This window comes from Rhinopithecus roxellana, chromosome 12 (genome assembly GCF_007565055.1).
Source record: "Rhinopithecus roxellana isolate Shanxi Qingling chromosome 12, ASM756505v1, whole genome shotgun sequence".
NCBI lineage: Eukaryota > Metazoa > Chordata > Mammalia > Primates > Cercopithecidae > Rhinopithecus > Rhinopithecus roxellana.
The window spans coordinates 86,911,685-86,935,830 of record NC_044560.1 but is presented as its reverse complement, the minus strand read 5'-3'; the positions used below and the strand labels follow the sequence as shown (position 1 = coordinate 86,935,830).

At 45.8% G+C, this 24,146-nt stretch overlaps 1 protein-coding gene across 6 annotated transcripts in view; it reads right to left on the bottom strand.

The window, feature by feature from the left end:
* Window positions 1-23,801, bottom strand: part of AGO1 (argonaute RISC component 1) — a 42,030-nt gene extending 18,229 nt beyond the window's left edge. Inside the window, exons 1-12 of one of the 6 annotated variants that reach the window (XM_030913451.1) lie at window positions 23,541-23,762; window positions 21,938-22,011; window positions 18,384-18,567; window positions 14,211-14,331; window positions 13,604-13,785; window positions 13,071-13,207; window positions 12,710-12,844; window positions 12,479-12,566; window positions 11,619-11,766; window positions 5,199-5,318; window positions 4,714-4,845; window positions 4,457-4,590 (exon numbers count right to left, since the gene is read on the bottom strand). In XM_030913451.1, the coding sequence (XP_030769311.1) occupies window positions 4,457-4,590; window positions 4,714-4,845; window positions 5,199-5,318; window positions 11,619-11,766; window positions 12,479-12,566; window positions 12,710-12,844; window positions 13,071-13,207; window positions 13,604-13,785; window positions 14,211-14,315 (1,181 nt within the window). In that variant the 5' untranslated portion in view covers window positions 14,316-14,331; window positions 18,384-18,567; window positions 21,938-22,011; window positions 23,541-23,762. Of the gene's footprint in view, window positions 1-4,456; window positions 4,591-4,713; window positions 4,846-5,198; window positions 5,319-11,618; window positions 11,767-12,478; window positions 12,567-12,709; window positions 12,845-13,070; window positions 13,290-13,603; window positions 13,786-14,210; window positions 14,332-18,383; window positions 18,584-21,937; window positions 22,012-23,540 lie in introns of those variants that run through there. The other 5 variants (XM_030913452.1, XM_030913450.1, XM_010360411.1 and 2 more) reach the window with 5 other exon arrangements.
* Between the last annotated feature and the right edge of the window lie 345 nt (window positions 23,802-24,146).

Sequence of the window (24,146 nt, the reverse complement as noted above, 5' to 3'; positions counted from 1 at the left end):
CAAATGATCCTCCCACCTCAGCCTCCCAAAGTGCTGGAATTACAGGCATGAGCCACTGCACCCAGCTAACACTGAGATTCTAACATGAATGATACACAATAATAGCTAATGTAAAAAATACATTTATAGTTGAGTAAGGTAAGAGAGTACTTACTAAGTGTTCGATAGTACAAGCAAGGAGATGAGGAAGCCCAGAAAAGGGACCTATGGGAATTCTCAGGGTTCCCACCTTGCCCCACTCAAGCAGATGATTCCTGTGCTCCATTACATGTCCAAAGAAATAGGCAGATGCCCATGTGTAAGGCCTTTCTGCTCAAAGCAAATGAGGTTCCAACAGTGATGGGAGCACAGGAGATGCTCAGTAAAAATGAGTTCCCTCCTTCCCAACTGGTTCTTTGAAACCTAAGAGCCAATTATTAAGCTTCCTTCCTTTGGCTTTAGGGCTTTACCCTGGGGAGGAAGACAAAGTTGGAAGAGAGGACACACATGCAGTAGAGTAAAAAAATCAAGCTACATAAAGATACTCAAAAACTGAAATAAGCAGCAGGAAATTTAATTTGTGATAATCTTCCATTTAAATTTAAAAACAATGTACAAGACGACAATGGAAGCAGCTGTTTACGAGATATTATTATATAGCATATAAATAGCAATGTGATAGTTTTGTGAGAAAGTATTTTTTCACATATTTAGTAAAAACACACAAGAAAAGTAAATACAGTAAATACTATTATGCAAAATTTAAAATCATTTATATATAGGTATATAAATTGAATAGGATAGTTACAATAATTCATAACAGTGGCTTCATCAGAAGGGAGGAATGGGGCCGGCACAGTGGCTCACACCTGTAATCTCAGCACTTTGGGAGGCCAGGGTGGGCAGATTACTTGAGGTCAGGACTTTGAGACCAGCCTGGCCAACCTGATGAAACCCTGTCTCTACTAAAAACACAAAAAAACCTAGCTGGGCATGGTGGTGAGTGCCTGTAATCCCAGCTACTTAGGAGGCTGAAGCAGGAGAACCGCATGAAACAGGAGGCAGAGGCTGTAGTGAGCCAAGATTGTGCCACTGCACTCCAGCCTGGGCAAGAGTGAGACTCTGTCAAAAAAAAGAAGGGAGGAATGGGACTAGGGTGGAGGACATGAAGGAACATCAAATTTACTTGTAATATTTACATTTAAAAAAGGATAAAGTAAATATGACAAAACTGGATGGATACATGTTATTCTCTATATTTATCTTAAAAAATTTTTTTCAAAATGAATGTTTGAATAAAAAAACATGACCTAACCACTGTTTCATGTAAATAACAGCCAGGGCTTTGACCATTAGTAGTATGTTTTCCATTTCTCTGCCCTGTATATAACTGCAATGTAGCTATTAAAAAGCCAGTATGTTACCGGATTTCATGAATAGTAGGTCTCAACTTCAAGGAAAGACGTATTTCCAATCTTTTCTCTACTACCAGACTACACTTGGAATACTGTGTCCAGTGCTGGGGGCCACAAACTATTGTGAGATGTTTAAGATGAGGAAGGTCCTAAAATCCCATCTTAAAGGTGATATAGCTAAAGTAATAGGGCCTCTTTAGCCAGAAAAAAATTGAGGGTTGCATCTAGAACTCTATCATCCATCATCCCCCAACTACTAGTTTGTCGAACCCCATAGCACCTTCATGTCTTCTCCCACTTTCTCAGTGGAAAGGATGCCCTTTCTCAGTGCTCTGGATCCCATCACCTCATACACACTTAGGGACTTTGCTCTGTTTATTTTCCAGTTCCTCTAAGTTATACCTTCAATCTCTACTTACTATGTACATTCTCACTGAACAATCTCAGCCACTGCCATAGATGACTTGGAAATCTTTACCGTTAGCCCAGTCAGAACCACAGATTTAACTGGCTACTAATGACCCACATGAAAAAGCCACATTCTTACCCCTTACAACTAGGTGTCACTGGGGGTAGGGAATGCCTGATAAACTCTTCCAAGTTTGAGGTCAGGACTTTGAGACCAGCCTGGCCAACCTGATGAAACCCTGTCTCTACTAAAAACACAAAAAAACCTAGCTGGGCATGGTGGTGAGTGCCTGTAATCCCAGCTACTCAGGAGGCTGAAGCAGGAGAACCGCATGAAACAGGAGGCAGTGCTGGTGCCCATACCCCAAAATGACCAAAACAATAGATTATCCCAAAAGAAATGGACAAGGGAAGGACATGGGAGAAACACAAAAGCACACAGAGAATAGAACCACAATGAAGTGACTATGGCACAAAGGCAAAAAGCTGGGAGCCTTTCCAATACTGCCAAGCAGGCTGGCTTAAATAGGGGCTAAAGAACTCAGAAAAAGGCCAGGTGCAGTGGCTCACACCTGTAATCCCAGAACTCTGGGAGGCCGAGGCGGGCAGATCATGAGGTCAGGAGATCAAGACCATCTTGGCTAACATGGTGAAACCCCGTCTCTATTAAAAACACAAAAAATTGGCTGGGCGTGGCGGCGGGTGCCTGTGGTCCCAGCTGCTCAGGAGGCTGAGGCAGGAGTCTGGCATGAACACAGGAGGCGGAGCTTGCAGCAAGCCGAGCTCGTGCCACTGCACCTGGGCTACAGGGCAAGACTCCGTTTCAAAAAAAAAAAAAAAAAAAGAACTCAGGAAAGGAGACAAGAACCCATTTGTAAGGAACCACAATTATGATGGTTGTTTGTGTAGGTGTGAGGGGTAAGGGAAGAAGAGCAAGGGCAGGTCCCATAGTCCCCAGATCCATCAGGAGCTGTTAGAACTTTTTTTTTTTCCTTTGAGACTGAGTCTCGCTCTGTCACCAGGTTGGAGTGCAGTGGCACAACCTTAGCTCACTGCAACCTCCGCCTCCCGGGTTCAAGCGATTCTCCTGCCTCAGCCTCCTGAGTAGCTGGGACTACAGGCACGCGCCACTACGCCTGGCTAATTTTTGTATTTTTAGTAGAGACAGAGTTTCACCATATTGGCCAGACTGGTCTCAAACTACTGACTTCGTGATCTGCCCACCTCAGCCTCCCAAACTGCTGGGTTTACAGACAGGAGCCACTGTGCCCGACCTAGAACTTATAGAATCTATATTGCCCAGCAAACTCCTGGGCTGAAGTGATCCTCCTGCCTCAGCCTTCTGAGTAGCCAGGATTACAGGCACGCACCACTGTACCCCAGCTAAGAACGAATTCTCATATGACTCCAAGGTCAGCTGAATTCATCACGGCATACTTCCCCACTACCCTTGTCTAGCCAAAATGATCGGCTCCATCAACTCTTCCTCATCCCTAGAGTGTGCTGATCCCACTCCAGATCCAGAGACTATGAGAAGCAACCACTTCAAAACATGGCAATAACCAACTAACTGTATGCTGTATGTAGGAAACAACTGTGAGTTTTGCGGCATTTTAAACCTATCTCAATAAAACAAACAAACAAACAAACAAAAAAACAAAAAAAGGGCCGGGCATGGTGGCTCATGCCTGTAATCCCAGCACTTTGGGAGGCCAAAGCAGGCAGATCACAAGGCCAGGAGATCGAGACCATCCTGGCTAACACACTGAAACTTCATCTCTACTAAAAATACAAAAAATTAGCCAGGCATGGTGGCGGGCGCCTGTAGTCCCAGCTACTCGGGAGGCTGAGGCAGGAGAATGGCGTGAATCCGGGAGATGGAGCTTGCAGTGAGCCAAGATCATGCCACTACACTCCAGCCTGGGCTACAGAGTGAGACTCTATCTCAAAAAAAAAAAAAAAAAAAAAAAAAAAAAAAAAAAAAAAAAAAGACTCCAGGGGAGGAGTTGTTGACTTCTCAAGCCATTACTGCCTGGTTTCTTTAGATCATTTGGCTACAACACTTTCCTCATTGGTGCCATCTACTCCCAGCTACGGTGGCACAGAGGCCCTGACAACCAGCTAAACAAGCTGCTCTATTTTGTTTCCAATTAGGAACACAAGTTTTGAAGCTCAGATCTGATTTGCTTCCAACTCTGACACTTTCCTGATGATGTGCAAGCTTTGGACAAGTTACTTAACCTCTTTTGAGCCTCAGTCTCCTGAAAATGGACATATGACCACCTACTCACTGTAAAGATGAAATGAGAGAATAAAAATTAGGTACTTAAGTACAATTTTGGCGTAAACATTACAGTCATCACTACTACTATTTATTACCAATGATAATTATAACAATAAAATAATTCAGGCCTCTCTTAGGAGATTCATGACCTAAAATCATCATCTTTGACATAGATATGGCTCCTTATTAACTTCCCCTGACCACAGATCGATAGAAAAGGAATTGGTAGAAGTTTGAGCCAGAAAGCACAATGCAGGCAGAGTCAAGACAGAACACATTACTGATCAGTATCGGCCCCTGTGAACTACAGGAAGGCAGGCAGCTCCAGGGTCTTTCCCACCCTTCCACCCCTACACCGAACCCTCCTTACTTGAGCACCTCTTCTCGACACTGTTTTTGGGGTGCGAAGCAGGCGATGGCCCAGACTTTGATCTCAATCCCATTGTAGAACTGTTTCCCCCGCATGTCCCAGACACCCTGATTGGGTGTGGCAATGGCCCGGTTCTGGGGATAGGCAGAGGGGCGCCCAGGTGAGCCTCAGTAGAGTCAGGTGGGTAGGGGAGCAAAAGCCCCTGGCTATACAAACCAACCACCCCCATATACCCTGAGATGTTGTCTGGCCCTGACCCTGCTCACCCGGCCGCCGTACTGCAAGATGGGCGCCGGCAGCACTCGCCCTGTCACCTCCGTCATGTCATCCTTCACTTTGATCCCAAATTCCTGGATATAGGGATCTAAGTTGTAGCTGGCATTCTTCATCTGCAGGACAAAAGAGAGCAATCTCAGGAGAGCAGGAACTTGGCAATACTGCTCACCCTCTGGGTATCAAGGAGAGAACCCTAAGGAGAAGCTGGGGTTGGTACAGAATAGTCCTAAAAAAAGAAGGAAAGTGGAAGATGAGGGAAGTGACAGGATAACCCAGCAAAGTAATACAGGAGAGAAAAAGAGATAGAAAGCGAAGTAGCTATATGGTAAGAAGGAAGAGCAGCCTTATAGAGTCCTAGGCAACAAATCTAGACTTGGGTTTTCCTAAAGGAAGGTCCTGCTGGGGCATTACAACATTTATGCTACCAATGGCCCCAATGACTGAGCAAATGAGTAGGCCCACTGACCAGGCGACTGATCTCCTCCTGTCTGTCTGGAGCGGATCTAGCTGTGGCCTTTATCATGGTCGAAGTCTGGTTGTCGGTCAGCTTTTTAATACAGCGCTGCCCAGCCACAATGTTACAGACCTGAGGAAATGAGAAGGACAGGTAGCTCTGGCTTGAGTACAGTCCATCCTGTACCCAGAGCCCCATAATAAGGAAAGATACCTTGGCTGTCAGACATGGGAAAGGGAACTGCAAAATCCTTTGTGCATACATGTATTCTCCTCTTGAGTTTCACTTGATAGGTAAGTTAGAAAATATTCATGTGCAAAGTAAAAGGCAATTCAGGCCGGGCATGGTGGCTCATGCCTGTAATCCCAGCACCTTAGGAGCCAAGGCAGGCAGATCACTTGAGGTCAGGAGTTCAAGACCAGCCTGGCCAACCCATCTCTACTAAAAATACAAAAATTAGCCAGGCATGGTGGCGTGTGCCTGTAATCCCAGCTACTGAGGAGGCTGAGGAACGAGAATCACTTGAACCAGGAGGCGGAGGTTGCAGTGAGCCCAGATCACGCCACTGCACCCCAGCCTGGGTGACAGAGTGAGACTCTGTCTCAAAAAAAGGAAAAAAAAAAAAAAAAAAGGCAATTCAACAACTTTGTGATTAAAAGCTTGTGATCCAGCGCCAGATCTGGGCTCAGGTCTCATATTTTATTTATTTATTTATTTTTTTGGATGGAAAAAAAAAAAGAGATGGAGTCTTGCTCTGTCGCCCAGGCTGGAATGCAGTGGCACAATCTCGGCTCAGAGACATCCGCCTCCCAGGTTCAAACAATTCTCCTTCCTTAGCCTCCCGAGTAGCTGGGATTACAGGTACCCGCCACCACACCTGGCTAATTCTTGTATGTATGTATGTATATATGTATGTATGTACGTATGTATTTATTTTTGAGACAGAGTTTTGCTCTTCTTGCCCAGGCTGCTGTGCAATGGCACGATCTCGGCTCACTGCAACCTTCACCTTCTAGGTTCAAGCGATTCTCCTGCCTCAGCGTTCCAAGTAGCTGGGATTACAGGCATATGCCACCATGCCTGGTTAATTTTGTATTTTTAGTAGAGATGGGGTTTTGCCATGTTGGCCAGGCTGGTCTTGAACTCCTGACCTCAGGTGATCCACCCACCTTGGCCTCCCAAAGTGCTGGGATTACAGGAGTGAGCCACCGCGCCTGACCTTCATATTTTAAATGAGGATAATAGTAACAATCTCAGAGTTGTCTCAAGATTAAATAAAGCACTTAAAGGACTGGGTATAGTTCTGGAACACAGTAAACAATAAGTTGCAGCACAGAATATTATTTACCAAAGGACCATATATAGAGCTCTTCTGAATACTGAAAAACTCAATATACACAAATTAGATTTCTAAGGCAGCTCTCCATGGTGGCAGGTATGTAGTTGCTCCATCCAGCAACCCACCAGGACTAGGGTTGGCTCTAAACTCCTGAGCCCCCAGACCACAGCTATCACTGTCTCTGTTGGCTGACAGTGTCCTCTGCTGGTGTGAGAAACATCCTGTCATTTACTTCATCTGTTCTGGGCCCAACAGAAAACAGTAGAGATCATAAAAAGCTGTCTAGTGACATATAAGACTTCTACTCCCCAATATACTATATTCAGGATGCTGTGAACAGGAAGGCTTCTAGAATTGAGAGAGCCAGTAGGTCTGGAAATACTTCTGTTTGAAGTACAGCTTTGCCATTTCTAGGTGATGTTACCTTAAACAGGACTCTTAACCACTCTGAGAATCTTCTTTAATTTCAAACATGAGAAAAAAAATACACTAGCTGTCTCATGAGGTTGTTGTAAGGATTTAGATGAGATGAAATGTGGAACTCGCTCCCATAGGGCCAACATTCTTTACATACTAATTCTCGTCCTAATTCCCAGAGTTCATGGTAAACAATGGGAAGGAAAACCAGCCCAAGGTCACCTGCCTTCAAACTCTATATTCCAGAAAATAAACAAAATAGTCAATTCACTTAATGAAAATCCAAAATTATTGAAATTTGTGAGATTGCTCTCTTAAAGGTGCCTTAAATTTGTAGCATTCTTTACAGGTGGTTACAGATACAGAATTAAAACCAGGGATGTGGTGAAATTAGAACACTTGTACAATGCTAGTGGGACTATATATTCACTACTGTGAATATACTATAAAATGGTATGTAAATTTCTCAAAAAATTAACCACAGAATTACCATATAAACCAGAAATTCTGCTTCTGGGTATGTACTCAAAAAACAGGAACTTCAATAGATATTTGTACATCTCTGTTCACAGCAGCATTACTCACAATAACCAAAAGGACGAAGCAACCCAAGTATCCATGGACAGATGAATGAATAAATAAAACGTGATACATACATACAATGGACTATTACTCAGCCTTAAAATAGAAGGGAATCTTAACATGCTACAACATGGATGAACCTTGAAGACATCGTGTTAAGTGAAATATGCCAGTCAAAAAAGGACAAATACTATATGATTCCACTCATTTGAGGTACCTACAGTGGTCAAATTCATAGAGACAGAAAGTAGAATGGTGGTTGCTAGGGGTTAAAAGGAGGGAGTTGTCGTTTAATGGGTATAGAGTTTCAGTTTGGAATGATGAAAAAGTTCTGGAGATTAGTCGTGGTGATCGTTGTACAACTGCGTGAATGTATTTAATGCCACAGAACTGTATACTTAAAAATGGTTAAAATGGTGAATTTTATATTATGCATATTTTACCACAATTTGAAAAAGAGAAGACGGAAGAAGGAATGAACTGTGATTTGAACATGAACAAATGATTTTGTGGACACTCACTGACCTACGTAACTATTCGAGGAAGATACAGAGGTAGACTGGAGGTACTACTTCTAGTTTCTAGTTGGATCTTCACAACTAGAAACTAGAGCAACAATAATCCATACTGTTCTTCTACTTAAAATTTTCCAATGGATTCATATTATAATTAGAATAAAATCCTACCTGGCCAGAAACTAGAACTATCATTCATTGCTGATGGGATTATAAAATATCATAGCCACTTTGGGAAACAATCAGGTAGCTCATCAAGATGTTAACCATGGCCTGGGCACGGTGAATCACGCCTGTAATCCCAGCACTTTGGGAGGCTGAGACAGGTGGATCACGAGGTCAGGAGATCGAGACTATCCTGGCTAGCACAGTGAAACCCCGTCTCTACTAAAAATACAAAAAAATAGCCGGGCGTGGTGATGGGCGCCTGTAGTCCCAGTTACTCGGGAGACTGAGGCAGAAGAATGGCGTGAACCTGAGAGACAGAGCTTGCAATGAGCCCAGATCACGCCACTGCACTCCAGCCTAGGTGACAGAGCCAGATTCCATCTCAAAAAAAAAAAAAAAAGATGTTAAACATTGTTATATATTATATCACTCTTAGGTGTATACTCCAGAGAAATAAAAACTTATGTTCACACAAAAATGTGTACATCAATGTTCACAGCAGCATTATTCATGATACCCAAAAAATAGAAACAATTTAAACGTCCATTAACTGATAAATGAATTAACAAAATATGACATATCCATCTGATGGAAAGAGGATAAACCTTGAAAATATTACGCTAAATGATAGAAGTCAGTGATAAAAGGACACATATTGTATTATTTCACATATATGATATGTCCAATATAGGTATATCCAGAGACTGAAAGTAGATTAGTGGTTACTATAGGCTGTTGGGGAGAGAAGGAATGGTGAGTAACTGCTAATGAATATAGGCTTTCTTTTAGGAGTGATATGTTCTGGAATCAAATAGTGGTGATAGTTGTACAATTCTGTGAATATACTAAAACTACCTAATCATTTTAAAATGGTGAATTTTATGGTATGTGAATTATATCTTGATACAGCTGGGTGTTTTTTTGTTTTGTTTTTTGAGACAGGGTCTCCCTCTGTTGCCCAGGCTGGAATCCAGTGGCACAATCACAGCTCACTGGGTTCAAACAATGCTTCCACCTCAGCCTCCCAAGTAGGTGGAACTACAGGTGCACACCACACCTGCAGTCAAGCGATCCTCTTGCCTTGACCTCCCAAAGTTCTGGGATTACAGGTACGAGCCATCACAGCCAATCTGGATAAAGCTATTCCAAAAAACAATAATAAAATGCCACGTGATTTCAACAGGCTATACGATTTGGCCCTCTACAGAATCATCTCCTACTACTTTTCCCCTAACACAATACATTCTAGCCACCACAGCCTTCTGTCTATCCCTCAAAAAGAACCAAATTCTCTTCTGCTTTAGAACCTTTGTACTTCCTCCTGCCTGGAAGGCTCTTCTCTCAGGTTGTTATGAGGTTGATTCTATGTCATAATTTGGGACTTAGCTCAAATGTCTCCTAAGAAAGGACTTCCCTAACAACTAAAATAGCTCTCTACTCTCTTCCTCCCTTACTTCTATCCCCTGAACCTATTTTATTATTCTTATAGCACTTATCACCATCTGAAACTATCTTATGTGTTTATCAATTTGTTGTCTATCTCCCCCCTTCTAGAATGTAAGCTCCACAACAGCTGGGACCTTGTCTGTCTTGTTAATCTCCATGTTCCTAGCACCTAAGAGTATATGACACATAGTAGGAGCTCAATAAATATATGTTAAATAAGCAACAATAGAATTCAAGGTCTAAGTCATAACATAAATTATACACCTTGGAAACCATTGTTTAAATAGAAATAATGTTAGTTTGCTAACAAATCTCTGCTTACAGTAAATATCAGCTACTGTCTACTTAGCTGATAAGTAAGTATCAGCTTCCTAAACAGAGGTTTTCTGTTTATACCTCAGAGAACATGTTGCCTTCATGTGCATCAGTAGCTATTAACCAAGTCAGAGTTCTTGGTTTTGGGGATCTCTTCTCCTTTCAGCCTAATTCCCTCAGGTTAGTTCTGAAATTCTAGAAGCTCACCAGAAGACTTGAGCTTTGGTCTGGGCTATCTGACTTCTGCTGTTGGATAAAAGTAAGAGGGTAGGCCAGGCATGGCAGCTCATACCCATAATCCAGCACTTTGGGAGGCCGAGGCAGGCAGATCACTTGAGGTCGGGAGTTTGAGATCAGTGTGGCCAACATGGTGAAACCCCATCTGTACTAAAAATACAAAAAAATGTATCTGGGCACGGTGGCGCACACCTATAATCCTAGCTACTGGAGGCTGAGGCATGAGAATTGCTTAAACCTGGGAGGCGGAGGTTACAGTGAGCTGAGATGGTGCCACTGCACTCCAGTGAGACAAACAAAAAAGAAAAAGTGGGTAGTCTAGTATAGTGCCTCTTCAATGTTAATGTACATCCCCTTTGGATCTTGTTAAAGGACAGATTCTGGCTGGGTGTGGTGGCTCACGTCTGTAATCCCAGCACTTTGGGAGGCCAAAGCAGGCAGATCACCTGAGGTTGGGAGTTAGAGACCAGCCTGACCAACATGGAAAAACCCGTCTCTACTAAAACTATAAAATTAGCCGAGTGTGGTGGCGCATGCCTGTAATCCCAACTACTCAGGAGGCTGAGGCAGGAGAATCGCTGAAACCCGGGAGGCGGAGGTTGCGGTGAGCCAACATCATGCCATCGCACTCCAGCCTGGGCAACAAGAACAAAACTCTGTCTCAAAAAAAAAAAAAAAAAAAGATTCTGATTCAGTCGGTATGGGTAGAACCTGAAATCTGCATTTTAAGTAAGCTGTCAGGTAATGCCTATCCTGTTGGTACACATGACCACACTTTTTGAGGAGCACTGGATGAGACAATGAAGCAGTAGGCAGTAGTCTCTCATTCAATATTTTGGCTAGTATATACCAAACAAAATAGAGCCCAGTGATTCCGTATTTGTATTCTATAACTTAGCATTACTATTCCTTCTCCAGTTGCAGAATTCCAAAGGTCTACTGTTATATAAAAGTATGACAAATCTTGGCGCTAAAACTTTTTCAAAAGGAACACATTAATCATTGGAGAAACATGATTTACATTATAGGTAATATTTATCACCAGTTTGTGTAGAATAAGCTACACTTATATCTTCAGGTCACTTAGGATCCCAGCTCTAAACAACAGGGGAAGAGAAATTAAGAGAACATGAGTGAGTGTGGGTATCTAAAATCTCTGTCCTGTATGAACTAATTACTTATTAAACAGTAAATTCAGCTTGTCTCTGCCTGGCAGCCCTGAAAGAACATGAGAGTAGGATGGGGGATAACGAAACAACTTAGCAGGTAAGAATGGGGCCTCTATTTCACAGGAGAACTACCTCATACCTTCTCAGAATGTCAATTTTCCAAACTTCAAAGAAGAGACACCTGATAAAGCAGCATGCAGGTATATACAATGCCTATTCCCCAGCTATTACTTGGCAATCTCACCTCTAGGGGAAGGTAGGTATGCTTTTGTTCCTGGCCAACTTGTAGGCAGGGCAGATGGGGATACTTGAGCTGAAGGTTATATTTCTGCTTGAAATACTGTGCCACTGTGCACTCCACAGTCTGTCCACTCTCCAGCTGTAAGGGGAATCTGTTCAGAAGAAGGGAAGGAAGGGGGTGTCATAACCCAGCATTCAGTCCCACTTCTCTAGACCCACAACCATGGGAAGCCCCAGACTTTTTCCTTTTTCATTTGGCCCCAATATGATATGCAGGAAGGAAGTCCCAGACTTTGCTTCATCCTATCCAACTTCTTTGAGCATCGCCACTCATGGGAAAACAGGACATACAGGGCTCCAAGAAAGAAGCCAAAGGTTTGAAGGGCAAGTTCCACAAAAGTCAGGATACTATCTGACTCATTTATTTCCAATATTGAGCATAAAGCCTGACACAGAGTAGACATTCATAATATAGTGTAGCCTACGGTCAAGAATGAGAATAGAATCGATGACGGCTTCCCCAAGGAGCCCAGGAGCCTAGCTTTCTTTTTTCAAGAGAAATAATTTGAGAGAGATTCTAACATTTACCTAACCCTAACAGGAATCAGAGAACACACTTGCTCTAAAGTAAAGGACCAAAGAGGCAAGGAGATCAAGAAGGTAAAAATGGTAGGCAGAGTATCAACAGATCAGAGAAGATTGAGAAAGGATGCCAAATTCCCACAGCTTATCTTCAAAAACAGGGCCAGTCCCCAAGGCTCATTCTCAAGGCCAGTGGGGGAAGGAGGGAGGGAAAGATAGTGAGTTTTAAATCTCAGCCCTTCTCCACCAACAAAGTATGACTCAGCATCCCTGCCAACTTACGTCTGATGGCTAGCAGGGCGACGGGTAACATTACACACGCGGTATTTCCTCTTCATCTGTCCACAGTGGGTGACTTCCACCTTCAGGCCTGAGATACACACACTGCTTGTCAGGGCTGAAATAGGTTGCTCAGGTGCCCAGCCTTGGCCTCTTCCCTGAGCATACCCCAAGGGGATTTCCTCTTAGGGCTCAAGTGGGGCTGTTTCCCTTCCCCTCCTGTTGGGTCCTCACCCTTGATCTCCTTGGTGAAGCGAACGCGCTGAGAGTCCGTGAGGGGCTTGGGCTGCTCATCTATGTTCCTGATGTCCAGCACCTCACACATGAACTCAATCACTGGCTGTGCCTTATAGAAGGCAGTGGCTGAGACTGTGGGGACAGGGTAAAGACAGCTCAGCTCAGGTTCTGTCTTCCACAATATATGGAGGCATAGCAATTTATACCCTCTTCCTTATAGGGCATTGGGATGGGGGAAGGGGGCGCCAGGGCTATAGGAATTAGACTAGGAGTGTGGTTGCAGAGCTGGGAGGGATGAGGCTGGGAGTGTGGTCACTGGACTTGGGGTGCCCCTAGCTCCATAGCTCTCCCCACTCACCATCAATGTTGAGCATCATCTTCCACATGGCAGGGCGCACAGACTGGTGAAAGCCGAACCAGACCTCGCGCCCACCCCCCAGCGGGTGGTAGTAGCCCTCAGGCGGTGAGAAGAAGGAGCGGCCCACAGGGGTGTACCTGGCAGGGACAGGCAGAGAACTGGTCCCTCGGGCACAGGCCCCCACCCTGTGAGGCATCCTGGGCACGGAGGAGCCCTGGCCTGAAAGGCAGGACACCAGGGCTTTAATGCCAGCTCTGATGCTTTACTAGTTGTATGACTGACCTTGTGCAAGTTTCTACCTTCTCTCTGCCCTGCAGGGACAGATGGGATGAGGCCCAAAGGTATCTAAGAAGTTCCGGGCCAGGGCTTTAAACCATCTAAATATAAATACACACTTGCCTGGCAAGTGGTAGGGCTTCAAATAATTTTTTTTTTTGAATGGCACACTGTGGGACCTTAATATGTGCTCCCCCTCCTCCCCTGACAGCAGTTCTGCCAACACTAGTAGCCCAGATACTAACTACACCCAATACCTCATGGATGCCAGGTGCCTCATGGCCACATCCAGGGCTTGCACAGACTCCAAGGGAACAGGGATCTGGCCGCTGACCAGGGCCTCATGCAGCATTCGCCAGCTCACAATGGCTAGCCACTTGATGGAGACCTTAAAGATTCGATCCTTCCCTTCCCCAGGGATTGTCACCTCAAAGTCGACCTTCAGGAGGGTGAGAGAAAGGAGTGAAGGATTGCCATTGCTCTGCGAGAATGACCCCCGACTCCAGGGATTTGCTGAGAATATGCTCAAGTTGACAGGGGCTCATAATGAAGACCCCAAAGTAAGTCCAGCCCCTTAGGTTCTAGCCACCTTGGCTCAGTGCTTCTCTTCCTCTCAACTACCTCTCAGCCTAGCAGGAAGTCCTTTAGGTCTATTTTAAGTCTAATCTCAATCTGTTTAGGACACGGACAGGCACATGATAGACTAAATAAACATCAGCACCTACCCACCCCTCACCCTAAAACATACTTTCTCAGCACAAAAGATGAAAAGGATCTCTGGATCACCAGACTCCAAAGAGGCTTACATGAGCTTGGTTCTACCCCAGACCCCTGACACAGGCCTAGCCTGACTCCCAACCTTACCCGTTCGTTGCCAATGGGCAGTGCTGTGACAGTGTAAATGTTCTTCTTTCCATCATACACAGGCTTGCGATCACCAAAGATCTGAGGCTTGAAATGCTGGACCATGTATTCCACCACTTCCCTGTGGGGGATAGGAGTGGCCTGTGGAAGCTGAGAGACTACCACCACTTCAAGCTTTTGGAAGTAATTCAAAGTCCAGGCAATGTCCCATCTATTATACTCACTCCTAACATCTACTCTATGACAGTGCTTCTCAAACTTTAACTTTCCTATGAATCACCTGGAGATTTCATTAAAATGTAGCTTCTGATTCAGCAGGTCTAGAGTGAAGCCTGAAATTCTGCATTTCTAACATGCTCCCAAGTGACAATGCTGGTCCTCAGACCACCAAGGCTCTAACGGACCTGAAAGAGTGGTGTGAGTGCCTTCTGAGAAGAGGGGGAGGCTAAAGGGAGAAAAGTTTGACTCCAGGGTCTATCAAGAATCAGGAATAGGGCTAGGTATGGTGGCTCACACCTGTAATCCCAGTACTTTAGGCAGCCGAGGCAAGAGGATCACTTGAGCCTAGGAGTTCAAGGCTAGCTTAGGCAACAGAGTGAGACCCCATCTTCTACAAAAAAAAAAAATTTTTTTTTTTAGTTAGCTGTGTATGGTGGCCTGTGCCTATAATCCCAGTTGCTTGGGAGGTTGAGACAGGAGGATCACCTGAGGCTGCGAGTTTGGGGTTACAGTGAGCTAAAATTACACCACTGCACTCCAGCCTGGGGGACACAGTAAAAGCCTGTCTCAAAAAGAAAAAAAAAAAAAAAAAAAGGAACAGCCAGGTACAGTGGATCATGCCTATAATCCCAGCACTTTCGCATGAGCTCCCGAGGTTGAGACCAGCCTGGGCAACACAGAGAAATTCCGTCTCTACAAAAAATGCAAAAATTAGTCAGGCATGGTGGTGTGTGCCTATAGCCCCAGCTACTCAGGAGGCTGAAGTGAGAGGATCACTTGAGCCTGAGAGGCAGAGGTTGCAGTGAGCTGAGATCATGTCACTTCACTCCAGTCTGGGTGACAGAGCCAGATCTTGTTTCAAAAAAAATTAAAACAAAACAAAACAAAACAAATCAGGAACAGAATCTAGGCTGCTCCAATCTCGAATCCCAGATCTGATAAGCAAAAAAGGTAGAAGAGATGTGAACTGGAATAAGAACAAACTGTGGAAGAAAAATCTCATCTCTTCCATCTCTCTGAAACACTTAGTCTCACCACCCTGTTTTTTCTCCATTACCATCTCTTACTTCCCGTCCTCTGAAAATTAGACCCCAGGGTGTCCATTATTCCTTCAAAATTCCAGTTTATCTAACCAACTGACCTTCACACTTTCTAAATCAAAGTTCTTGAATACTACTGGATAACACAAATGGTACATTAGAAGCAACTATGATCATATGGTTTCAATCCCAATTAGGCTTCAGTGCTGCCTAGCAATCTTTTTCATGTCCCCGATTACTTCCATCCCTCCTACTCTATGTAGACTATGTAGAACTTTCTCCACTAGCCTCTAACTCCAGAACCCATTCCTGTCTCCTATCAGGAAGCAGCTCTAATATCTCTAAAAAAGGCAGAGGACAGTACACAAGGCCACCCTTGAGTTCCCAGACATATACACAAACATATTAATATGTGCGTGAATCAATTTTTCTCCTTTCCTCTTACACTCAAAATGACCCTTCCATGTATTACTTTTAAACATATGAAAATATATTCATCTTCACTTATTAGAAAAATACAATTTAAAATTAGACCAAGATCAGGATGCCAAAGATCAAAAAAATCTCAAATATCAAATTGGTGCAGGTATAGGAAGAAACACTCTGATGCCTTATTGATGGGAGTATAGTTGGTACAACTTACCTTTAAAAACAAGTTGCAATATCTGAAAACTCTGAAATGTATTAGGCCTACAGTCCCACTCCTAGCAATTTATCCTACAAATACACTCATATTTGAGTGCAAAAATGAATCTATATATAATAATATTCAAGTTTCATTTTTGTAGCAGAATTTAGACTCAAATGTTCCTCAATAGATTTATTACATAAGTTATATCACAGCCACTCAACCTATGCAAAAGAATGAGGCAGATCCATATGTGCTGGTATGTAATACCTTCAAAAATATATTGTTCAGTGGAAAAATGCCTGCACATGTGCAGAATATTATACGGAATATATGCCTGCACATGTGCAGAATAGTATACGGAAGCACATTCAAGAATGGTAACAATTGGCCGGGCACGGTGGCTATGCCTGTAATCCCAGTACTTTGGAAGGCTGAGGCGGGCGGACTGCTTGAGGTCAGGAGTTTGAGACCAACCCGGCCAACATTGTGAAACCCTGTCTCTACTAAAAACTTAAAAATTCGCCAGGCATGGTGGCGGGTGCCTGTAATCCCAGCTACTCGGGAGGCTGAGGCAGGAGAATCGCTTGAACCCGGGAGGCAGAGGTTTCAGTGAGTTGAGATCACGCCACTGCACTCTGGCCTGGATGACAGAGTGAAACTCCGTCTCCAAAAAAACAGAATGGTAACAATTTGTCGGGTACGGTGGCTCATCCCTGTGATCCCAATACTTTGGGAGGCATAGGTAGGAAGATCACTTGAGGTCAGGAGTTTGAAACCAGCCTGGCCAACATGGTAAAACTCTGTCTCTACTAAAAACACCGGCCGGGCGCGGTGGCTCAAGCCTGTAATCCCAGCACTTTGGGAGGCCGAGACGGGCGGATCACGAGGTCAGGAGATCGAGACCATCCTGGCTAACACGGTGAAACCCTGTCTCTACTAAAAAAATACAAAAAACTAGCCGGGCGAGGTGGCGGGCGCCTGTAGTCCCAGCTACTCGGGAGGCTGAGGTAGGAGAATGGCATAAACCCGGGAGGCGGACCTTGCAGTGAGCTGAGATCCGGCCACTGCACTCCAGCCTGGGTGACAGAGCGAGACTCTGTCTCAAAAAAAAAAAAACACCAATAAATTATGTCATGGGGGGCACCTATAGTCCCAGCTACTCAGGAGGCTGAGGCAGGAGAATCATTTGCCTGTCATCCCAGCTACTTGGGAGGCAGAGGCACGAGAACACGAGAACTGCCTGAACCTAGGAGGCAGAGAGTGCAGTGATCTGAGATGGCACCACTGCACACCAGCCTGGGTGACAGAGGGAGGCTCTGTCTCAAAAAAAAAAAAAAAAAAAAAAAGGTAACAATTAATGGTACTGGGGGACTAGAGACCAGAATAGTAAGGAGACATTTTTCACTAGTATCTTTTTGTAATATTTGAATTTTTTTATATTATATATATAGTTTTCAAATAATAATAAAATTAATTAATTAAAGAAATATCACAGAGGCCGGGCACGGTGGCTCACGCCTGTAATCCCAGCACTTTGGGAGGCCGAAGAGGGCAGATCACCTGGGGTCAGGAGTTCAAGACCAGCCTGGCCAACATGGTGAAACCTGTCTCTACTAAAAATACAAAAAAAAATAGCCAGGCATGTTGGCAGATGCCTGTAATCCCAGCTACTCAGGAGGCTGAGCCAGGAGAATCGCTTAAACCTGGGAGACGGAGTTTGCATTGAGCTAAAATAGCGCCATTGCACTCCAGCCTGGGCAGCAAGAGCAAAACTCCACATCAAAAAAAAAAAAAAAAAAAAAGGAAATATCACTTCCTCTAGAGCTAATCCCTCCAACTGTGCATCCTACAACGTCCTTCGGCCTCATCAAGGACATCCCATTAATTTCTCCCCTCTATCCCAAACTTTTAACTTCTCCATCTTTACTACCTCCTTCTCCTTAATCTGTAAACATACCCATATCTCATTCTTTAAAACTCTTTATTCATTCAACTAATATTGAAATGTAGTAGGCACTGTACTTATTTCTTAACTCAATATAGTTAGATTAACTAGCTCAACTACTTTCTGCTGAAATTGCTCTGCCAAAAGCCACTAATAATCTTCTAATAGTGAAGTCCAATTGGACTATTTTTCAGCATTTACCCTACTTGGCATCTCCTTCTCAAAAACTTCCTTAGATTTGGTGATACTACCCTCTACTGGTTTTTCTTTTACCTTTCTGGCCCCTCTTTCAAGGTTGGTGTCTTTCAGATTTGGTAGCTTAGATGTGCATCACTTACCGGTTGACTCTACGGGGACACTTATCCGGCTTGATGTCCACCTCGTAGTGGTACACGTCGATCTTAGGGATGTCCACCTCAAAGTAATTGGCCAGGAGCTTGATTGGTTTCCCCACAGTGCCAATGCCAGGCCGGCGAGGTGCCTGGAACACCTGCTGCAGGGGGGGCAGGTAAGCGCCCGCAGCTACGAGACAAAGAGGCTGGTGAGGGTAAAGTCTGGTAATCTCCTAACTACTCTTATCAGAGAAGGAACAAGGCCTCCCAGAACAGAAACACGAGAGAATAGAGAATGCCTCTTTCCTGCTACCCAACCCAGCTGAGCGCTTCCAGGGGACATCTCAAGCTCATCTGTGTTTTTGTTTTTGTTTTTTGTTTTTTTTAAATCTCTCTCCAGTTAGGAAAATTATCCTTATTGTCTACTTTAAATTCATTAAGTTTAATATATAATAAGTTCCTATTGCATGTTAAGCAGAGAGACTAAATCTGGCTCCTAGTAACAAAACCCTTTCTTTCTTCTACTAGAGTAAGACACTTGCCTTCACCAGGTATCTAGCAGACCAAGAATTTCTATTCTCTGCCAGCCAGATGCTCACTCCATTCATCACCATGCTGAATACAAAATGGCATAACCTTTATGTTCCTTTATAGGTGGGCAGGAAGAAGATCCAGAGAAGGCCAGGCTGGGGAGGGCAGGGTCAGTGTTTGAGGCAGGATTAGGGCAACTGAATGACGAGAGTTGGAGAGAGGGAAAAGGAGAAAAGGCTCAAAGGATAGTTTGGAGACTAAGGAAAAGAGAAAGGGGGCTGGAGAAGAGGACAGAGCTGGAGGTCACAATAGAAAAAGGCAAGGAGAAGGAGAGAAGGCTGGAGTCAAGGGGTGGGGCAGACAGGAAGAAACAAAGGGGCAATTGGGGAGGCAATGATAAAAAAAAAAAAAAAAGCTTGAATAAAGAAAGAACTAAAGGGTTTGGGAGGAAGAGGGAGGAAGAGGTGGCAATTAGAATGCTGGAGAAGAGACACTGGCTCCGGGAAGAACACAAGATTCTCTCCATGCCCCACAGATCCTTCCACACAGAAGGTCCAGACAGCAGAAGCAGAGATAAATTTCAAGACAGAGGGGGCCCTTTGAAAAGGGATAGGGTAGGGCCAGATCCAGCTACTTTACCCTCTTTTGCCAGTCTTATTTTCTAGCTTCGGGGGAAGAGAGAAAAAAAGGGAATAATACGCTACTATTGCTCTTGGCAGTAGAGAACCAGCCCAGGTGAGAGAAGAGAGGGATAAACCAGCCCAGAACCTCCCATTACCAGACCTCTGCTTTCACAGTCAGACAAGCTGGGGGGATGGGGCATATCCTCAGCTGGGGGTCAGGAAGAGGTCAGAACCATTCATGGGAGGGGTAGCTTCCCAGAGCTAAGTTGCTCTGTTTCCCTCTAACCACCTGTCAAGCCCAGTCCCACTCTACAGACAGGGAAATGAAGGCCCAGCCTGGATGGAAAAGGTCTTCAGAACTCAGCTACATGGGGAAGTGAAAACCTATCTACTAGCACCTGGCTGCCTACCTCAGAAAGTGCTGGAGAGAAATTGCACACAAGCTCACGGACAGACAGACACACATTCCCATCACACACATCCAAACACACACTTAGACCTTGGCAATTTACACTTATACACATATCCTTCACTACCCTGGACTGAGTTCTTCAAAGGCAGGGACTGTATCTGCCTTGGTCACTGCTTAATCTCCAGTGTCTGGCAAACACACAGGAAGTATTCAACATACTGATATGAAATGAATGAACAAACATATCCATAGACACACCACAAAAACACACAAGCACACACAGCACACAAACACACAAACACACAAACACCTGTAATTGCCCAGAAACAATTATAAACACTACACAAGACAAACATGCACAGTTGTGGGTGCAGCCAGTAAGAGACATCCTTTCCCTCCCCAAGTTCTTATATTGCATTCACCTTCTTCCTCTCCCAGACTGAATAATCATTTGGGGCCTTGGGAGAAAAATAACCCCTAGAGCTGGGGGGCTAGTTAGAAATGATGGGGGATGGGACAGACACTCTAGCCTCAAAGCCTTCTCTTCCCCAGAAACCCGACTACATACCAGACATAGCCTTAGAGCACCATCCTCTCCAAAGAGGCTTTGGGAAAACAGGGGAGCACGCACCCCCACTTCATCTTCAAACTAGGAAAGACAGCAGCAAGCAGGAACCTCTCTCCCATTCCATCCCCCTGAAAGCCTAACAACAGCACAGTCTTCTCCCCGCCCCCCTTACCCCAGCTTTTAGTCTGAGAAAGGGAGACACTTCCCTACAGACCCAGACAGGGACAGACGGCCACTTTGTGATGCAGATGAGGGCCCCAGCACCGAGGACAAAGCTTGGGCCTAGGGGGAAAGGGGCGGGGCCCTTCTCTTCAGACAAAAGCAAGGAGGGAGGGGCCCTGAAAAGGACACTCCCCCTCCCCCATCCCCAAGGAGCCCAGAGAAGGAAAAGTAACAGAGCTGAAAGCCCCGGCTCAGGATTCCTTTCCTGCAGTTCTGAGGCCCACACACCTCCCAAGGAGCCAGACTGCCTATTCAAAAGACACGAATTCAAGGTTAGGTTAGGTTAGGTTAGGTTAGGTTAGCTGGTGGGCAAGCAAAGACTAACAGGCCAATCTCTCCAAAAAGGATCTGTTCCATGTGAATATACACTTTATTAAATATCCATATACATGTTTAACCATTTATGTTCACATTTGAATGTGATTTAATTAATAAACATGTATTCTGTGCCAGGGCCTATACACTAGGCACTTGCTAGTTCTACAAATAAACCAGACACTGCTTCTACCTTCAGGGAGCACCTAGTCTAGTGTATGTACTTGGAACACACCTGAGCACAGAAGGCAGACCTGGGCATAAGCCCAGTGAGGCTAGCAACAATGCTTTAGTTTTTTGGGCTTTTTGTTTGTTTGTTTGTTCGTTTTTTACACAACACTTCAGTTTCATGTATTATGTCCTCAGGCCACCTTGGGACACCACTCTAACTTCCTACAAGACAACAGTCCGGGCCTAGGAAGGAGGCAGTTATGGGGTCCCTCAATCTGCAGCTTCCAGACTGAATCTCAATTATACCCTTTTCTGAGGCAAAGCCTGTCCCACTAGGCTTTTCATAAGGCTATGGCTGACTTCAAACAGCAGGTTCTAGCTCCTTTCCTAGAAGCTTATTTTTTTGTAACAAATTTTTAAAAAGTCAATTTTTCATCACTCCAGAGCCTATTAGGAATTCATCAGGATAAAAATCGTTAGTCTAGAATGGGTACCAGCAACCAGCAATCCATGTGGACCTCAATGACCTACCCCACTACTCTAGTTCATGGGTTGTTGGAAATAGTCCCCAGCCTTGAAAAACAGGAGTGCCTGGGATGGAGAGAGGGGCCTGACAGAGAGGAAGTACAAAAGTCAGCTGCTCCCTGCGCTTATCCTTAGGACTACACAACCTATACAAGGTTGGTTATTAGGGGGAAATCAGTCACTAAGTACTTACAGATCACTAAATGGATAACTTGAGTAAGGTGGTAGGAGCTACTTCCTTGAGAGAGTGGGAGGGAGTTAGGTCTGCTACAAAAAAAACCAAAATAATTTCCATTAGGAAAGTAATAAAGTTCATGTCCCAAATGGAAATTTGATTCCCATTCCCAAGCCAAATGTAAGGAAGTGGTGAGAGATGACCTGAAGCATTCCCATCACAGGGTAAGACACTTAAGACACAAGAAGTATCACCACCCCACAGTCCATCCTGAGGACTCCAGTTTTCTTGAGGCAATCCTGCCTCAGTTTATCCTCTGTTCCTATGTCTTTTTCTCCTCATTACCTGCAAATAAGAAGTTAAGGCTATCACCTGCGCCTCACCAGGGTGAAGGCTATAAACTCCCCCATCCTCCAACTTGTTTGTAGGGTTTAGATCTTGGCTCTAAAGACAGCCCTGACAGTTTCTGGGAAGTAGGGAGAGGAAAATGGAAAGATATCCAGTGGAAGATAGGAGCCATGAAAATATTAAGAAATATTAGAATAAATGTTATAACTGTAGCGTGTAACCTTAACAGACAATTCAATGGAAAAGGTCATTATCTTTGGATTAAAAGCCCCCATCTCTACTCAGTATTGGAGCAGAAACTTGCAAACCAAGCAGACAACTCCTTCCAGGTAGCCCCTGCCTGCCCTGTCCTTGATTCCTCCGTAACCAATACCTTTCCTAAGGCCTATCTTTAGGAGGACCCACCCCTAGAACCCATTGCTTCGGTCCCAGTCTTTCCTGTGGCAGAAAAATGCACTTTGGCAGCTTCCCTCAACCCATTCTTGGCAAACTGTGACTGAGGGCCAAGTGTAAGAGCCCCTAAAATGGGGGAGGGGACCATAACCATTTGCACTCTGCCAGCATAACCTAAGAGAGAATGCACCCCATCAGCACGCTCCTTTTTCCAAGCCAAAACGGGGGGGGGGGGACGAAGAGAGGTGGGGGTATTTGGACGGCCACGCCCCCACCACGTCGGGCAGCCCCTGCCAGCTGCCACCTCCGCGCATGCTCCGGAGCCTCCACTCCGACTCCCCAGACCCACGGAGGGGGAATCCCGGGACTGGGTCCCCACCCACCGCCCCCTGACCCTCGCCCTCGCGTCAGGCCCGGTGGGGCGGAGCTCACAGTCCAGTTCTGGCGCCTTCTCCCAAGAGACATTAGCCTATTCCAGCCCAGCGGAGCCCCCGCCCCCGGCATGCGGTAGCTCCAGGCCCATCTGTGTCGCCCCCTCCTCTCCTGGACACCTGGAGCCCGTCCCCTGCCACCTGCCGGGCCTCTCCGTAGGCCTCCACGGATGTCTGGGAGTCGTTCCGTGCGTGCAGGCCCTTCTCCCAGATTACTTCCAACCCGCAGGACTGCATACAGCCTCCTTGGACAAACAGCCCCCATCTCAGGGCTCTCTTCACATGGTTCTCCCCCGGAACTGCACACAGCCTCCTTCAAACTGGGCCCCCATCGTGGGAGAGCCCTTCTCCTCACTCAGGAGCGCTTCCCTCACTTGGAAACCACGCTTTTCATGCGGGAGTCCCCAGTCCTTGGAGCATGCACCGTTCCCCCTCCCGGGGGCCCTTACCTGCTCCCGAGGGTCCCGCTTCCATCCCATATACCCGTGCGGAGGTCAGGCGGCCCGGAGACTGTGAAGTCCAGCGTGAGGGGCCTAAGTACCCCGCACTCTCGCTGCTCGGATTCCCGGGCCGGGCTCGGCTCCCCTACCAAGCCCGGCCGCTCGCGCCGCCGCCCCCGCAGCCTCCGTTGCCGCCGCCGCCGCCGCCGCGGAGCCTGCAGCAGCTCCCCCTGCGAGCGCCCGGCCAGCTGCCAGTGCGCAGGCGCGACCGCCAGGCCCAGGGGGCGGACCGGAACGAGTCAAGCCGGGCGCTCAGACGGCAACAAAGGCCAATGGAGAGGGGCGGGGGCACTGGGGACCCGAGGCAGCGGCCCCTGGCGGTCACCCGTTGCCATGCAGCCCAGCGGGAGGGCTCCAGTAGAGGTGCCTTGGAACCGCGCAGTGGCATAAGTGGGGCAGGGCGAAGGGACACCCCGCCACAGCTGCCTTCCGCCCTGTCTTTTCCCCAAATAGGTCCCTCCAAACCTACACACAGCCCCCGCCTGTCGCACCGAGCCGCGCGCACATTATGGGAACCCCACCTCATTCCCAGACCCCCTGGCACTCCAGCGCCCA